This window comes from Myiozetetes cayanensis, unplaced genomic scaffold (assembly GCF_022539395.1).
Source record: "Myiozetetes cayanensis isolate MyiCay16 unplaced genomic scaffold, myiCay2020 scf954, whole genome shotgun sequence".
Taxonomy (NCBI): domain Eukaryota; kingdom Metazoa; phylum Chordata; class Aves; order Passeriformes; family Tyrannidae; genus Myiozetetes; species Myiozetetes cayanensis.
In genome coordinates, this window is record NW_026088246.1 from 634 (window position 1) to 16,962 (window position 16,329).

General features: G+C 44.0%; 1 protein-coding gene across 1 annotated transcript; it reads right to left on the reverse strand.

Moving 5' to 3' along the window:
* Window positions 1-234: 234 nt before the first annotated feature.
* Window positions 235-14,671, reverse strand: LOC126653199 (E3 ubiquitin-protein ligase BRE1B-like; the record flags this gene model as incomplete). The annotated part of the gene is made up of 5 exons (XM_050340718.1): window positions 14,444-14,671; window positions 7,530-7,655; window positions 5,552-5,629; window positions 4,714-4,776; window positions 235-336 (listed from the first exon to the last, which is right to left on the reverse strand). Coding segments are annotated over exons 1-5 (558 nt in total), but the record flags the coding sequence as incomplete, so codon positions are not given.
* Between the last annotated feature and the right edge of the window lie 1,658 nt (window positions 14,672-16,329).

The window sequence follows — 16,329 nt, forward strand, 5'->3', positions numbered from 1 at the left end:
ACTGAACTCAACCAAGGTCTTAGAACTCAGTCAAGGTCAACTGAGGTCAACCAAGGTCAATTGAGGTCAACCAAACTCAACTGAGATCAGTCAAGGTCATAGAACCCAACCAAGCTCAACTAAAAGCCTTCCCACCCACCCAAGCCCTTCAAACCCACCTCAGGTCTCCCCCCCCACCCCAAGGTCCCCCTGGTTGGGTTGGAAGCCCCTCCCCCTCCCCTCCCCCAAGCCCACCCGGTACTCCTTGATCTCCTCCTGCAGGATCTGATCGGCGTCGGCGTAAACTTCAACCTTGCGCTGCTTCTCCAGCTTCCGGCGCAGCCTCGACAGCTCCTCCTGGGGGGGAGGGGACAGGGACACCCATGGGACCCCAGGGACACCCAGGGGACCTCAGGGACACCCAGGGGACCTCAGGGACACCCAGGGGACCTCAGGGACACCCATGGGACCCCAGGGACACCCATGGGACCCCAGGGACACCCATGGGACCTCAGGGACACCCATGGGACCCTATGGACACCCATGGGACCCTATGGACACCCATGGGACCCTATAGATCCCTATGGACACCCATGGGACCCTATGGACACCCATGGGACCCTATGGACACCCATGGGACCCTATAGATCCCTATGGACACCCATGGGACCCTATAGACACCCATGGGACCCTATGGACACCTATGGGACCCTATAGATCTCTAGAGACACCCATAGGACCCCAGGGACACCCATGGGACCCCAGGGACACCCATGGGACCCTATGGACACCCATGGGACCCTAGAGATCCCTAGAGACACCCATGGGACGCTATGGACACCCATGGGACCCTATGGACACCTATCGGACCCTAGAGACCCCTAGGGACACCCATGGGACCCTAGAGACCCCTAGGGACACCCATGGGACCCTAGAGATCCCCATGGACACCCATGGGACCCTAGAGATCCCCATGGACACCCATGGGACCCTAGAGATCCCTATGGACACCCATGGGACCCTAGAGATCCCTATGGACACCCATGGGACCCTATAGATCCCTATGGACACCCATGGGACCCAATGGACACACCCATGGGACCCTATGGACACCCATGGGACCCTATAGATCCCTATGGACACCCATGGGACCCTAGAGACACCCATGGGACCCTAGAGATCCCCATGGACACCCATGGGACCCTATGGACACCCATGGGACCCCAGGGACACCCATGGGACCCTATAGATCCCTAGGGACACCCATGGGACCCTATGGACACCCATGGGACCCTATGGACACCCATGGGACCCTATAGATCCCTATGGACACCCATGGGACCCAATGGACACCCATGGGACCCTATAGATCCCTATGGACACCCATGGGACCCTAGAGACACCCATGGGACCCTAGAGATCCCTATGGACACCCATGGGACCCTATGGACACCCATGGGACCCTATGGACACCCATGGGACCCTAGAGATCCCTACAGACACCCATGGGACCCTAGAGATCCCTATGGACACCCATGGGACCCTATAGATCCCTATGGACACCCATGGGACCCTATGGACACCCATGGGACCCTAGAGATCCCTATGGACACCCATGGGACCCTATAGATCCCTATGGACACCCATGGGACCCTATAGATCCCTATGGACACCCATGGGACCCTAGAGATCCCTATGGACACCCATGGGACCCTATGGACACCCATGGGACCCTATAGATCCCTATGGACACCCATGGGACACTATGGACACCCATGGGACCCTATAGATCCCTATGGACACCCATGGGACCCTATGGACACCCATGGGACCCTATAGATCCCTATGGACACCCATGGGACCCTATAGATCCCTCTGGACACCCATGGGACCCTAGAGATCCCTATGGACCCTCTATAGATCCTAGGGACACCCATGGGACCCTATGGACACCCATGGGACCCTATAGATCCCTATGGACACCCATGGGACCCTATAGACACCCATGGGACCCTATGGACACCTATGGGACCCTATAGATCTCTAGAGACACCCATAGGACCCCAGGGACACCCATGGGACCCTATGGACACCCATGGGACCCTAGAGATCCCTATGGACACTCATGGGACCCTATGGACACCCATGGGACCCTAGAGATCCCTATGGACACCCATGGGACCCTATGGACACCCATGGGACCCTATAGACACCCATGGGACCCTATAGATCCCTATGGACACCCATGGGACCCTATGGACACCCATGGGACCCTATGGACACCCCTGGGACCCTATAGATCCCTATGGACACCCATGGGACCCTATGGACACCCATGGGACCCTAGAGATCCCTAGAGACACCCATGGGACCCTGGAGACCCCCCAAATCTCCTGAAATCGTCCCAAAATTTCCCAAAATCCCAAAAAATCCCAAATTTACCCCAAATTTACCCCAAATTTCCTCACCTGAGCCCTCTTGAGGCTGAGCTGCTCCTTGGCCTTGACCTTTTAGTTCTTCAAACTTCCCCCAAACCCCTTCCTAAAACCCCCCTAAAACCCCCAAAAATCACCCCAAAACCCCCCAAAATTGTCCCAAATCATCCCAAAACCCAAAAAAATCCCAAATTTAACCCAAATTTACCCAAATTTCCTCACCTGAGCCCTTTTGAGGCTGAGCTGCTCCTTGGCCTTGGCCACCTGATCCTCAAATCCCTTCTTGATCCTCCCCAAACCCCTTCCTAAAACCCCCAAAAACCCCTCAAATCTCCCCTAAAAACCCCCAAATGATCCCAAAATGGTCCCAAATCATCCCAAAATCCCAAAAAATCCCAAATTTACCCCAAATTTCCTCACCTGGGCCCTCTTGAGGCTGAGCTGCTCCTTGGCCTTGACCACCCCGGTCCCCAAATCCCTTCTTGATCCTCCCCAAACCCCTCCCTTAAATCCCCTCAAATCCCCCCCAAATGATCCCAAAATTGTCCCAAATTCCCCCAAAATCCCCAAAATCCCAAAAAACCATGAATTTACCCCAAATTTCCTCACCTGGGTCCTCTTGAGGCTGAGCTGCTCCTTGGCCTTGGCCACCTCGACCCTTTAAAACCCCCCCAAACCCCTCCAAAATCCTCAAAAATCACCCCCAAAACCCCCCAAAATTGTCCCAAATGATCCCAAAATTGTCCCAAATCCTCCCAAAATCCCAAAAAATCCCAAATTTAACCCAAATTTACCCCAAATTTCCTCACCTGAGTCCTCTTGAGGCTGAGCTGCTCCTTGGCCTTGGCCACCTGATCCTCAAATCCCTTCTTGATTCTCCCCAAACCCCTTCCTAAAACCCCCCTAAACACCCCCAAATGATCCCAAAATTGTCCCAAATCATCCCAAAACCCCCCAACCCCCCCAAAAATCCCAAAAAATCCTAAATTTAACCCAAATTTCACAAATCCCACACTGGGATCCTTCTTGAGGCTTGAGCTGCTCCTTGGCCTTGGCAGCCCTGACCCTTTAAAGCCCCCCAAGCCCTCAAATCCCCTAAGCACCTCAAAACACCCCAAAAACCCCAAAATCTACCCCCAAGTCCCCAAATCCTCCCAAAATCCCAAAAAATCCCAAATTTACCCCAAATTTACCCCAAATTTCCTCACCTGAGCCCTCTTGAGGCTGAGCTGCTCGGCCTTGACTATTTTTGTTCTTAAACTTCCCCCAAACCTTCCTAAAACCACCCCAAAACCCCAAAAATCCCCCAAAACCCCCAAATCCAAATCATCTAAAAAAATCCCAAATTTATTCACCTACTTCCCAATTTCTCTCACCTGAGCCTCTTTGAGGCTGACTGCTGCCTTGGCCTTGACCTTTTAGTTCTTAAACTTCCCCAAACCCCTCTCCCTAAAACCCCCCTAAACCCCCAAAATCACCCCTCAAAATCCCCCAAACCCCCCAAAATCCCAAAAAATCCCAAATTTAACCCAAATTTACCCCAAATTTTCTCTACCTGAGCTCTTTTAAGGCTGAGCTGCTCCTTGGCCTTGACCACCTGATCCTCAAATCCCTTCTTGATCCTCCCCAAACCCCTCCCTTAAACCCCCCAAAAATCCCAAAAATCCCCCAAAATCACCCCAAAATTGCCCCAAATCTCCCCAAAGTCCCAAAAAATCCCAAATTTACCCCAAATTTACCTCAAATATCCTCACCTGAGCCCTCTTGAGGCTGAGCTGCTCCTTGGCCTTGACCTTTTAGTTCTTCAAACTTCCCCCAAACCCCTCCCTTAAACCCCCCAAAAAACCCCAAAAATCACCCCAAAACCCCTCAAAATTGTCCCAAATCCCCAAAAAATCCCAAAAAGTCCCAAATTTAACCAAATTTAACCCAAATTTCCTCACCTGAGCCCTCTTAAGGTTGAGCTGCTCCTTTTAGTTCTTCAAACTTCCCCCAAACCCCTCCCTAAAACCCCCCAAAAAACCCCAAAAATCACCCCAAAACCCCCCAAAATTGTCCAAAATCACCCCAAAATCCCAAAAAACCATGAATTTAACCCAAATTTTGTTACCTGAGCTCTTTTAAGGCTGAGCTGCTCCTTGACCTTGACCTTTTAGTTCTTCAAACTTCCCCCAAACCCCTCCGAAATCCTCAAAAATCACCCCCAAAACCCCCCAAAATTGTCCCAAATGATCCCAAAATCGTCCCAAATCATCCCAAAATCCCAAAAAATCCTAAATTTACCCCACAATCTCTTTACCTGAGCCCTCTTGAGGCTGAGCTGCTCCTTGTCCTTGGCTGCTCTGTTCTCAGCTGCGCACACCTGCAGCTCCCCAAACCCCCTCAAACCCCCTCAAACCCCCCCAAATCCCCCCAAAACCCCTCAAATCACCCCAAAAAATCCCAAAATCCCAAAAAAACATGAATTTAACCCAAATTTTCTTTACCTGAGCTCTTTTGAGGCTGAGCTGCTCCTTGGTCTTGACCACCCTGACCCTTTAAAACCCCCCCAAACCCCCTCAAGCCCCCCCAAATCAGCCCCTAAACACCCCCAAATGATCCCAAAATTGTCCCAAATCATCCCAAAACCCCAAAAAATCCCAAATTTACCCCAAATTTACCCCAAAATTTCCTCACCTGAGCCCTTTTAAGGCTGAGCTGCTCCTTGGCCTTGGCTGCTCTGTTCTCAGCCGCGCACACCTGCAGCTCCCCAAACCCCCTCAAACCCCCAAATCCCTCTCCAAAATCCTCAAAAATCACCCCCAAAACCCCCCAAAATTGTCCCAAATGATCCCAAAATTGTCTCAAATCATGCCAAAATCCCAAAAAACCATGAATTTAACCCAAATTTCCTCACCTGAGCTCTTTTAAGGCTGAGCTGTTCCTTGTCCTTGGCTGCTCTGTTCTCAGCCGCGCACACCTGCAGCTCCCAAACCCCCTCAAACCCCCCCAAAAACCCCCCCAAATCACCCCAAAAAATCCCAAAATCCCCAAAAACCAGAAATTTAACCCAAATTTACCCCAAATTTTGTTACCTGAGCTCTTTTGAGGCTGAGCTGTTCCTTGTCCTTGGCTGCTCTGTTCTCAGCTGCGCACACCTGCAGCTCCCGCAGCCGGCCCTGCACGTGCTCGCCCTGGGCACGGAGATCCTCGGCCAGCTGGGCCGCCTCGACTGCCTGGGGGGGACAAACACACCTGGGCACACCTGGGGGCATCTACACACACCTGGGGGCACCAAACACACACCTGGGCACACCTGGGCACACCTGGGGGCATCTACACACACCTGGGAGCATCTACACACACCTGGGCACACCTGGGGGCACCTGAGGGCACCTGGGGGCATCTACACACACCTGGGGGCACCAAACACACACCTGGGCACACCTGGGCACATCTGGGCACACCTGGGCACACCTGGGGGCATCTACACACACCTGGGGGCACCAAACACACACCTGGGCACACCTGGGCACACCAAGCACACACCTGGGCACACCAAACACACACCTGGGCACACCTGGGCACATCTGGGCACACCTGGGCACACCTGGGGGCATCTACAGACACCTGGGGGCACCAAACACACACCTGGGCACACCTGGGCACACCTGGGGGCACCAAACACACACCTGGGCACACCTGGACACACTTGGGGGCACCAAACACACACCTGGGGGCACCAAACACACACCTGGGGGCACCTGGGCACACCTGGGGGCACCAAACACACACCTGGGGGCACCTGAGATACACCTGAGATACCTGGGACGCACCTGGGCACACCTGGGGGCACCAAACACACACCTGGGGGCACCTGGGGGCATCTGAGATACACCTGAGATACCTGGGACCCACCTGGGGGCATCAAACACACACCTGGGCACCAAACACACACCTGGGGGCACCAAACACACACCTGGGGGCACCAAACACACACCTGGGGACCAACCATGGCACCCTGCACCTGGTCAACAGGTACTGGGCACAGGTGAGACACCAAACACACACCTGGGGGCACCAAACACACACCTGGGGGCACCTGGGGGCACCCAACACACACCTGGGCACACCTGGGGGCACCAAACACACACCTGGGGGCACCCAACACACACCTGGGGACATCAAACACACACCTGGGCACACCTGGGCACACCTGGAGGGGCTGCAGTGGGACAGTGCCAAGCTCAGGAAGAGGGAGGGGAGGCTCGACAGGCACCTGGCAGAGGCCCTGGAGCAGGTACCTCACCTGGCACCACACCTGGGGGCACCTGGGGGCACCCAACACACACCTGGGGGCACCAAACACACACCTGGGGGCACCTGGGGGCATCTGGGGGCATCTACACACACCTGGGGGATGTTTGAGGGGCAATTTGGGGGATTTTGGGGGTTCTTTGGGGGTTTAGGGGAAGAATTTGGGGCTTGAGACACACCTGGGCACACCAAACACACACCTGGGGGCACCAAACACACACCTGGGCACACCTGGGCACACCTGGGCACACCTGGGGACACCAAACACACACCTGGGGGCACCAAACACACACCTGGGGGCACCAAACACACACCTGGGCACACCTGGGGACACCAAACACACACCTGGGGGCACCAAACACACACCTGGGGGCACCAAACACACCTGGGGGCACCAAACACACACCTGGGCACACCTGGGGACACCAAACACACACCTGGGCACACCTGGGGGCACCTGGGCACACCTGGGACCCAGCCCTGCACGTGCTCGCCCTGGGCACGCAGATCCTCGGCCAGCTGGGCGGCCTCGACTGCCTGGGGGGGACAAAGGGCACACCTGGGCACACCTGGGGGCACCTGGGGGCATCTACACACACCTGGGGGCATCTACACACACCTGGGCACACCTGGGGGCATTTATACACACCTGGAATCATTTACACACACCTGGGCACACCTGGGGACAGCTGGGGGCACCAAACACACACCTTGGACACCAAACACACACCTGGGGGCACCAAACACACACCTGGGGGCACCAAACACACCCCTGGGCACCCCTGGGCACACCTGAGGGCCCCCCTGGGCCCCCCTCACCTTCCTCTTGTGCAGCTCCAGGGCCTGGCTCCTCAGGGCCAGCTCCTTCTCCACCGCCCCCAGCGCGCTCTGCAGGCCCCTCTCCTTCTCCTCCAGCTTCTGCACCACCTGCAGCTGCGCCTCCACCTGGCAATCAGCGGCAATTAGATTAATTAGCCATTAATTAGCCATTAATTAGCCGTTATTAGGCGTTATTTTGGCATTATTTGCTGAAAATATCAATTTATTAGACAATTATTAGGGGTAATTACGACACTTTGGCAGCTTCTGCACCCCCTGCAGCTGCGCCTCCACCTTCATGGGTTGGTAATTAGCCCTAATTAGCCTAATTAGCCCTTAATTAGGCGTTATTAGTCGTTACTTTGGTGTTATTTGGAGAAACTAGGGAGTTATTAGCGGTAATTAGGGAGTTATTAGGGGTTATTAAATCACTTTGGAGCTTCTGCACCACCTGCAGCTGCGCCTCCACCTGACAATTAGCGACAATTAGATTAATTAGCCATTAATTAGCCCTTAATTAGGTGTTATTAGGCGTTATTTTGGCATTATTAGTGGTTATTAGGGAGTTATTAGGGGTAATTAGGGGATTTTGGAGCCCCCTCTCCTTCTCCTCCAGCTTCTGCACCACCTGCAGCTGCGCCTCCACCTGACAATTAACGCCAATTAGATTAATTAGCCATTAATTAGCCGTTATTTCGGTGTTATTTGGAGAAATTAGGGAGTTATTAGGGGTAATTAGGGGAGTTTGGAGCCCCCTCTCCTTCTCCTCCAGCTTCTGCACCACCTGCAGCTGCGCCTCCACCTGACAATTAGCGACAATTAGATTAATTAGCCCTTAATTAGTCCTTAATTAGGCGTTATTAGCCGTTATTTCAGCGTTATTTGCAGAAATCGTGAATTTATTAGTGGTTATTACAGAGTTATTAGGGGTTATCAGGTCACTTTGGAGCTTCTGCACCACCTGCAGCTGCGCCTCCACCTGACAATTAGCGACAATTAGATTAATTAGCCATTAATTAGCCCTTAATTAGCCGTTATTAGTCATTATTTTGGTGTTATTTGCAGAAATTAGGGAGTTATTAGGGAGTTATTAGGGATTATTAAGGGATTTTGGCACCTTTTGAACCACCTGCAGCTGTGCCTTCACCTGTACAGGTTGCTAATTACCCCTAATTAGCTTAATTAGGGTTTTATTAGTCATTATTTCGGTGTTATTTGGGGAAATTAGGGAGTTATTAGTGGTTATTAGGGAGTTATTAGGGGTAATTAGGACACTTTGGCAGTTTCTGCACCACCTGCAGCTGCGCCTCCACCTGCACAGGGGGTTAATTAGCCCTAATTAGCTTAATTAGCCCTTAATTAGCAGTATTACGTCATTATTTGGAATTGTTTCTACTAGGGGATTATTAATAGCCATTAATCCATCATTAATCCCAATTAAATCATTATTAAATGCTATTAGTCCATCAATAATTCCTATTAAGTGATTATTAACAGCAATTAATCTGTTATTAATTCCTATTAAGTTACTATTAAGAGATATTAATCTATTATTAATATCTACTGATTATTAAGGTATATTAATACATCATTAATCCCTATTAAGTGATCATTAATACCTATTAATCTATCAGTAATTTCTATTAAATGATTATTAATGGCTATTAATCCATCACCAATTCCTATTAAACAATTATTAATGACTATTAACCACTATTAATTCCTACTAAATGACTACTAATAGTTATTAAGCAATTATTAATGACTATTAACCACTATTAATTCCTGCAAAATGACTATTAATAGTTATTAAGCAATCATTAATTTCTATTAAATAATTATTAAAAGCTATTAATTGTCATTAACCTCTATTAAGTGCTATTAATCCATCATTAATTCCTATTAAATGATTATAAATGTCTATTAATCCATTAGTAGATCCTATTAAATTTCTATCACAATTATTAATCCATCATTAATCTCTATTAAATAATTATTAATGACTATTAACTCATTATTATCTCCTATTAAGCAACTATTAACAGCTATTAATCAACCATTCACGACTATTAACACATTATTAGCTCCTATTAAGCGACTATTAATAGCTATTAATCAACCATTCATGACTATTAACACATTATTAACTCCTATTAAGTGACTACTAACAGTTATTAATCAACTATTCACACCTACAATGGCTATTAATCCATCATTAATTCCTATTAAATAATTATTAGTGACCATTAACCCATTATTAATGGCTATTAAATGACTAATAATGACCATTCATCCATTATTGACAGTTATTAAACAACTATTAATAGCTATTAGTCCACTAATAATTTCTATGAAACACCTATTAATGACCACTAACCTGCTATTATTAACCCACCATATCTATTAATACATCATTACTCCTAATAAATCACTATTAATGGGCATTGATCCATTATTAATCCCTATTAAACGATTATTAATGGCTATTAATCCACTATTAATAGCTACTAACCCTTATTAAGCTGTATTAAAGGATTATTAGGAGCTATTAATCCATCATTAATCCCTATTAAACGATTATAAGGAACTATTACTCCATTAGTAGATCCTATTAAATTTCTATCACGGTTATTAATCCTCCATTAGTTCCTATTAAATGCTTATTAATAGCTATTAAACCATCACCAATTCCTATTAAATGATTATTAACGGCCATTAATCCATCATTAATCCCTATTAAATTATCATTAATAGCTATTAATCCATAACTAATCCCTATTAAATGATTATTAATGGCTATTAATCCATCATTAATCCCTATTAAACGATCATTAATACCTATTAATCCATCATTAATCCGTATTAAATCACTATTAATGGCCATTAATCCATTATTAATCCCTATTAAATGGTTATTAATAGCTATTAATGCATCATTAATCCCTATTAAACGTTTACTAATGGCTATTAATCCATTATTAATCCCTATTAAATGATCATTAACAGCTATTAATCCACTATTAGTAGCTATTAATCATCATTCCTCTCTATTAAATGATTACTAGGAGCTATTAATCCATCATTAATCCCTATTAAACAATTATAAGTGTCTATCAATCCATTAGTACATCCTATTAAATTTCTACAATGGTTCTTAATCCACCACTAGTTCATATTAAATGGTTATTAATAGCTATTAATTCATCATTAATCCCTATTAAGTGATTATTAATGGCCATTAATCCATTATTAATTCCTATTAAACGTTTATTAATGGCTATTAATCCATCACCAATTCCTATTAAATCACTATTAATGGCCATTAATCTATTATTAATCCCTATTAAGTGGTTATTAATAGCTATTAATCCATCATCAATCGCTATTAAATGATTATTAATGGCTATTAATCCATCATTAATCCCTATTAAATGACCATTAACAGCTATTAATCCACTATTAATAGCTATTAATCGTCATTAACGTCTATTAAATGATTATTAGGAGCTATTAATCTATCATTAATTCTTATTAAACAATTATAAATGTCTATTAATCCATTAGTAGATCCTATTAAATTTCTATCACGATTAATAATCCACCATTAGTTCCTATTAAATGGTTATGAATGGCTATTAATCCATCACCAATTCCTATTAAATCACTATTAATGGCCACTAATCTGTTATTAATCCCTATTAAACGATTATCAATGGCTATTAATCCATCATTAATCCCTATTAAACGATTATTAATGGCTATTAATCCATCATTAATCCCTATAAACGATCATTAGCAGCTATTAATCCACTATTAATAGCTATTAATCACCATTACTCTCTATTAAATGATCATTAATGGCTATTAATCCATCATTGATCCCTATTAAATCACTATTAATGGCCATTAATCCATTATTAATCTCTATTAAACGATCATTAGCAGCTATTAATCCACTATTAATAGTTATTAATCATCATTCCTCTCTATTAAATGATTACTAGGAGCTATTAATCCATCATTAATCCCTATTAAACAATTATAAGTGTCTATCAATCCATTAGTAGATCCTATTAAATTTCTACAATGGTTCTTAATCCACCACTAGTTCATATTAAATGGTTATTAATAGCTATTAATTCATCATTAATTCCTATTAAATGGTTATCAATGGCTATTAATCCGTCATTAATCCCTATTAAACGGTTATTAATGGCTATTAATCCATCACCAATTCCTATTAAATCACTATTAATGGCCATTAATCCACCATTAGTTCCTATTAAATGATTATTAACAGCTATTAATCCACTATTAATAGCGATTAATCATCATTACTGTCTATTAAATGATTATTAGGAGCTACTAATCTATCATTAATTGCTATTAAACGATTATAAGGAACTATTAACTCATTAGTAGATCCTATTAAATTTCTATCACAATTGTTAAACCAACATTAATTCCTATTAAATGATTATCAATGGCCATTAATCCATCATTAATCCCTATTAAACGATTATTAATGACTATTAATCCATCACCAATTCCTATTAAGTGATTATTAATGGCTATTAATCCATCATTAATCCCTATTAAATCACTATTAGTGGCCATTAATTCATTATCAATCCCTATTAAACGATCATTAGCAGCTATTATTCCACTATTAATAGCTATTAATCATCATTCTGCTCTATTAAATGATTATTAGGAGCTATTAATCCATCATTAATTCCTATAAAATAAACATTGGTGACCACAAACCCATTATTAATGGCTATTAAGTAACTACTAATGACCATTAATCCATTATTGATAGTTATTAAACAACTATTAGGAGCTATTAATCCACTAATAATTTCTATGAAACACCTATTAATGACCACTAACCTGCTATTATTAACCCACCATATCTATTAATACATCATTACTCCTAATAAATCACTATTAATGGACATTGATCCATCACTAATCCCAATTAAACGATTATTAATGGCTATTAATCCACTATTAATAGCTACTAACTGTTATTAACCTCTATTAAGTGATTATTAGGAGCTATTAATCCATCATTAATCCCTATTAAATCACTATTAATGGCCACTAATCCATCATTAATCCCTATTAAATGGTTATCAATAGCTATTAATCCATTACCAATTCCTATTAAACGATTATTAATAGCTATTAATCCATCACCAATTCCTATTAAACAATTATTAATGACTATTAACCCATTATTATCCCTATTAAATGATTATTAATGGCTATTAATCCGTCATTAATCCCTATTAAACGGTTATTAATGGCTATTAATCCATCATTAATCCCTATTAAACGATTATTAATGGCTATTAATCCATCATTAATCCCTATTAAATCACTATTAATGGCTATTAATCCGTCATTAATCCCTATTAAACGTTTATTAATGGCTATTAATCCATCACCAATTCCTATTAAATCACTATTAGTGACTCTTAATCCATTATTAATCCCTATTAAATTGTTATTAATGGCTATTAATCCATCATTAATCCCTATTAAATGGTTATTAATAGCTATTAATCCATTACCAATTCCTATTAAACGATTATTAATAGCTATTAATCCATTATTAATTCCTATTAAACCACTATTAATGGCCATTAATCCATTATTAATCCCTATTAAATGATTATTAATGGCTATTAATCCGTCATTAATCCCTATTAAACGGTTATTAATGGCTATTAATCCATCATTAATCCCTATTAAACGATTATTAATGGCTATTAATCCATCATTAATCCCTATTAAATCACTATTAATGGCTATTAATCCATCATTAATCCCTATTAAATCACTATTAATGGCTATTAATCCATCATTAATCCCTATTAAATCACTATTAGTGACTCTTAATCCATTATTAATCCCTATTAAATTGTTATTAATGGCTATTAATCCATCATTAATCCCTATTAAATGCTTATTAATAGCTATTAATCCACTATTAATAACTATTAATCATCATTCCTCTCTATTAAATGATCATTAGGAGCTACTAATCCATTATTAATCCCTATTAAACGATTATTAATAGCTATTAATCGACCATTAACTCCTATTAAACACCCATTTACGCCCTCTAAACCACCCCAAACCCCCTGTAATTTAATTTAATAAATTAATTAGGGTCTGACCTGTGCCTTGAGTGCGAGCACCTGCTCGGCCAGCTCGTCCTTCTCCTCCCGGAGCAGTTTGTGGATCTGGTTGGCCTTGATGCCAACACTTTCTATTAATTGCCTATTAATGACCACTAACCTGCTATTATTGACCCACCGTATCTATTAATACATCATTACTCCTAATAAATCACTATTAATGGACATTGATCCATTATTAATCCCTATTAAATGATCATTAATAGCTATTAATTCATCATTAATCGCTATTAAATGATTATTATTAGCTAGTAATCCATCATTAATCCCTATTATTAATAGCTATTAATCCATCATTAATCCCTATTAAACGATCATTAACAGCTATTAATCAGCTATTAATCCATTATTAATCCCTATTAAACGACCATTAATAGCTATTAATCCATCATTAATCCCTATTAAATGATTATTAACAACTATTAATCCACTATTAATAGCTATTAACCACCATTAACCTCTATTAAATGATTATTAGGAGCTATTAATCCACCATTAACTCCTATTAAACACCAATTTACGCCCTCTAAACCCTTCCTAACCCCCTCTAATTTGACATAATTATTTAATTAGGCTCTGACCTGTGCCTTGAGCGCGAGCACCTGCTCGGCCAGCTCGTCCTTCTCCTCCCGGAGCAGTTTGTGGATCTGGTTGGCCTTGATGCCAACACTTTCTATTAATTTAATAATTAATTTACCGCCTGACCTGTGCCTTGAGTGCGAGCACCTGCTCGGCCAGCTCGTCCTTCTCCTCGCGGAGCAGTTTGTGGATCTGGTTGGCCTTGATGCGCTCCGACATCAGCTTGAAGTTGGCGTCGTCCTTCTCGCGCAGCTGCTGCAGCAGCCGCAGGTTCTGCTCCTGCATGTCCTCGAACGCCTGCCCCGTCACGTCCATCTCCGACAGCAGCGCCTCCTCCTCCTGCACGGGGGGGGGAATTTGCATAAATTCATTAGCTTTTCAAAATTTCCTCTTCTTAATTAACTATGTCGTTTGCGTAAATGACTCATCAACCCCCCCAAAAAACCGTCTTTAATCCCCTTTATTCCCCCAAAATCCCCCTCAAATCCCTCCCACTCCCCTCATTACCATCTCATTTGCATAGACTCATTAACCTTCCAAAATTCCTCTTCCTAATTAGCATCTCATTTGCATCAATCATCCCCCCTGAACTCTCCCCTCTAAAGTCTCTTAAATCCCCTTTTCCACCCCTAAAATCCCCCCCCAAAACCCCCTCAATTCACCCCCAAAACCCCCTCAAAACCCCTCCCACTCCCCTCATTACCATCTCATTTGCATACATTCATTAACCTTCCAAAATGCCTCATCCTAATTAGCATCGCATTTGCGTAAATCGCTCATCAATCCCCCCAAAAACCCTCTTTAATCTCCTTTTCCACCCCCAAAACCCCCCCAATTCACCACAAAAACCCCCTCAAACCCCCTCAAACTCCCTCCCACTCCCCTCATTTGCATAAATTCATTAACATTTCAAAAATTGCTCTTCCTAATTAGCATCTCATTTGCGTAAATTAGCCTCCTCCTCCCGGGCAGGATGGGGGGTCACAAGATGGCCGCCGGGAGGGGGTGGAGTCATGAATGGGACAAGATGGCTGCTGGGGGTGATTGATTTATGCAAATGAGGTGGTAATGAGAGGGTGGGAGGGGCATTGGGGGATTTGGGGTGATTGATTTATGCAAATGAGATGGATTTATGCAAATGAGATGGATTTATGCAAATGAGATGGATTTAGACAAATGAGATGGACAAAACCAAGAGGGAAGTGTCTGACTTTATGCAAATGAGATGGTAATGAGAGAGTGGGAGGGAGCCTTGGGGAGGGTTAAGGGGGTGTGATCAATATATGCAAATGAGATGGTAATGAGGAGGTGGGAGGGGTCACGTCCATCTCCGACAGCAGCGCCTCCTCCTCCTGCACAGGGGGGGGAATTTGCATAGATTCGTTAATATTCAAAAATTCCTCTTTCTAATTAGCGTCGCGTTTGGATAAATCACTCCCATCCCCCCTCAAATGACGTAATGAGGGGGTGGGACAGGTCTGGGAGAGGATCCTGGGGGCATTCGGAGTCTTCAGGGGGTGTGATTGATTTATGCAAATGAGATGTAATTAGGGGGTGGGAGGGGATCTGGGGGAGGGTTCTGGGTGATTTATGCAAATTAGATTGATGCAAATGTGGTAATGAAGGGTTGGGAGTGGCCTTGGGGAGGGTTTGGGGTGGTTCATTTATGCAAATGAGATGGTAATGAGTAGGTGGGAGGGACCACGTCCATCTCCGACAGCAGCGCCTCCTCCTCCTGCCCAGGGGGGTCATTTGCATAGATTCATTAATATTCAAAAATTTCCTCTTCTTAATTAGCGTCTCGTTTGCGTAAATTGCTCATCAACCCCACCGAATTCTCTCTTAAATCCCCTTTTCCACCCTCAAAATCCCCCCAATTCACCCCCAAAACCCCATCAAACACTCCTCATTACCATCTCATTTGCATAGGTTCATTAACTTTTCAAAATACCTCTTCCTAATTAGCATCTTCTTTGCGTAAATGACTCATCAACCCCCCCAAAAAAACCCTT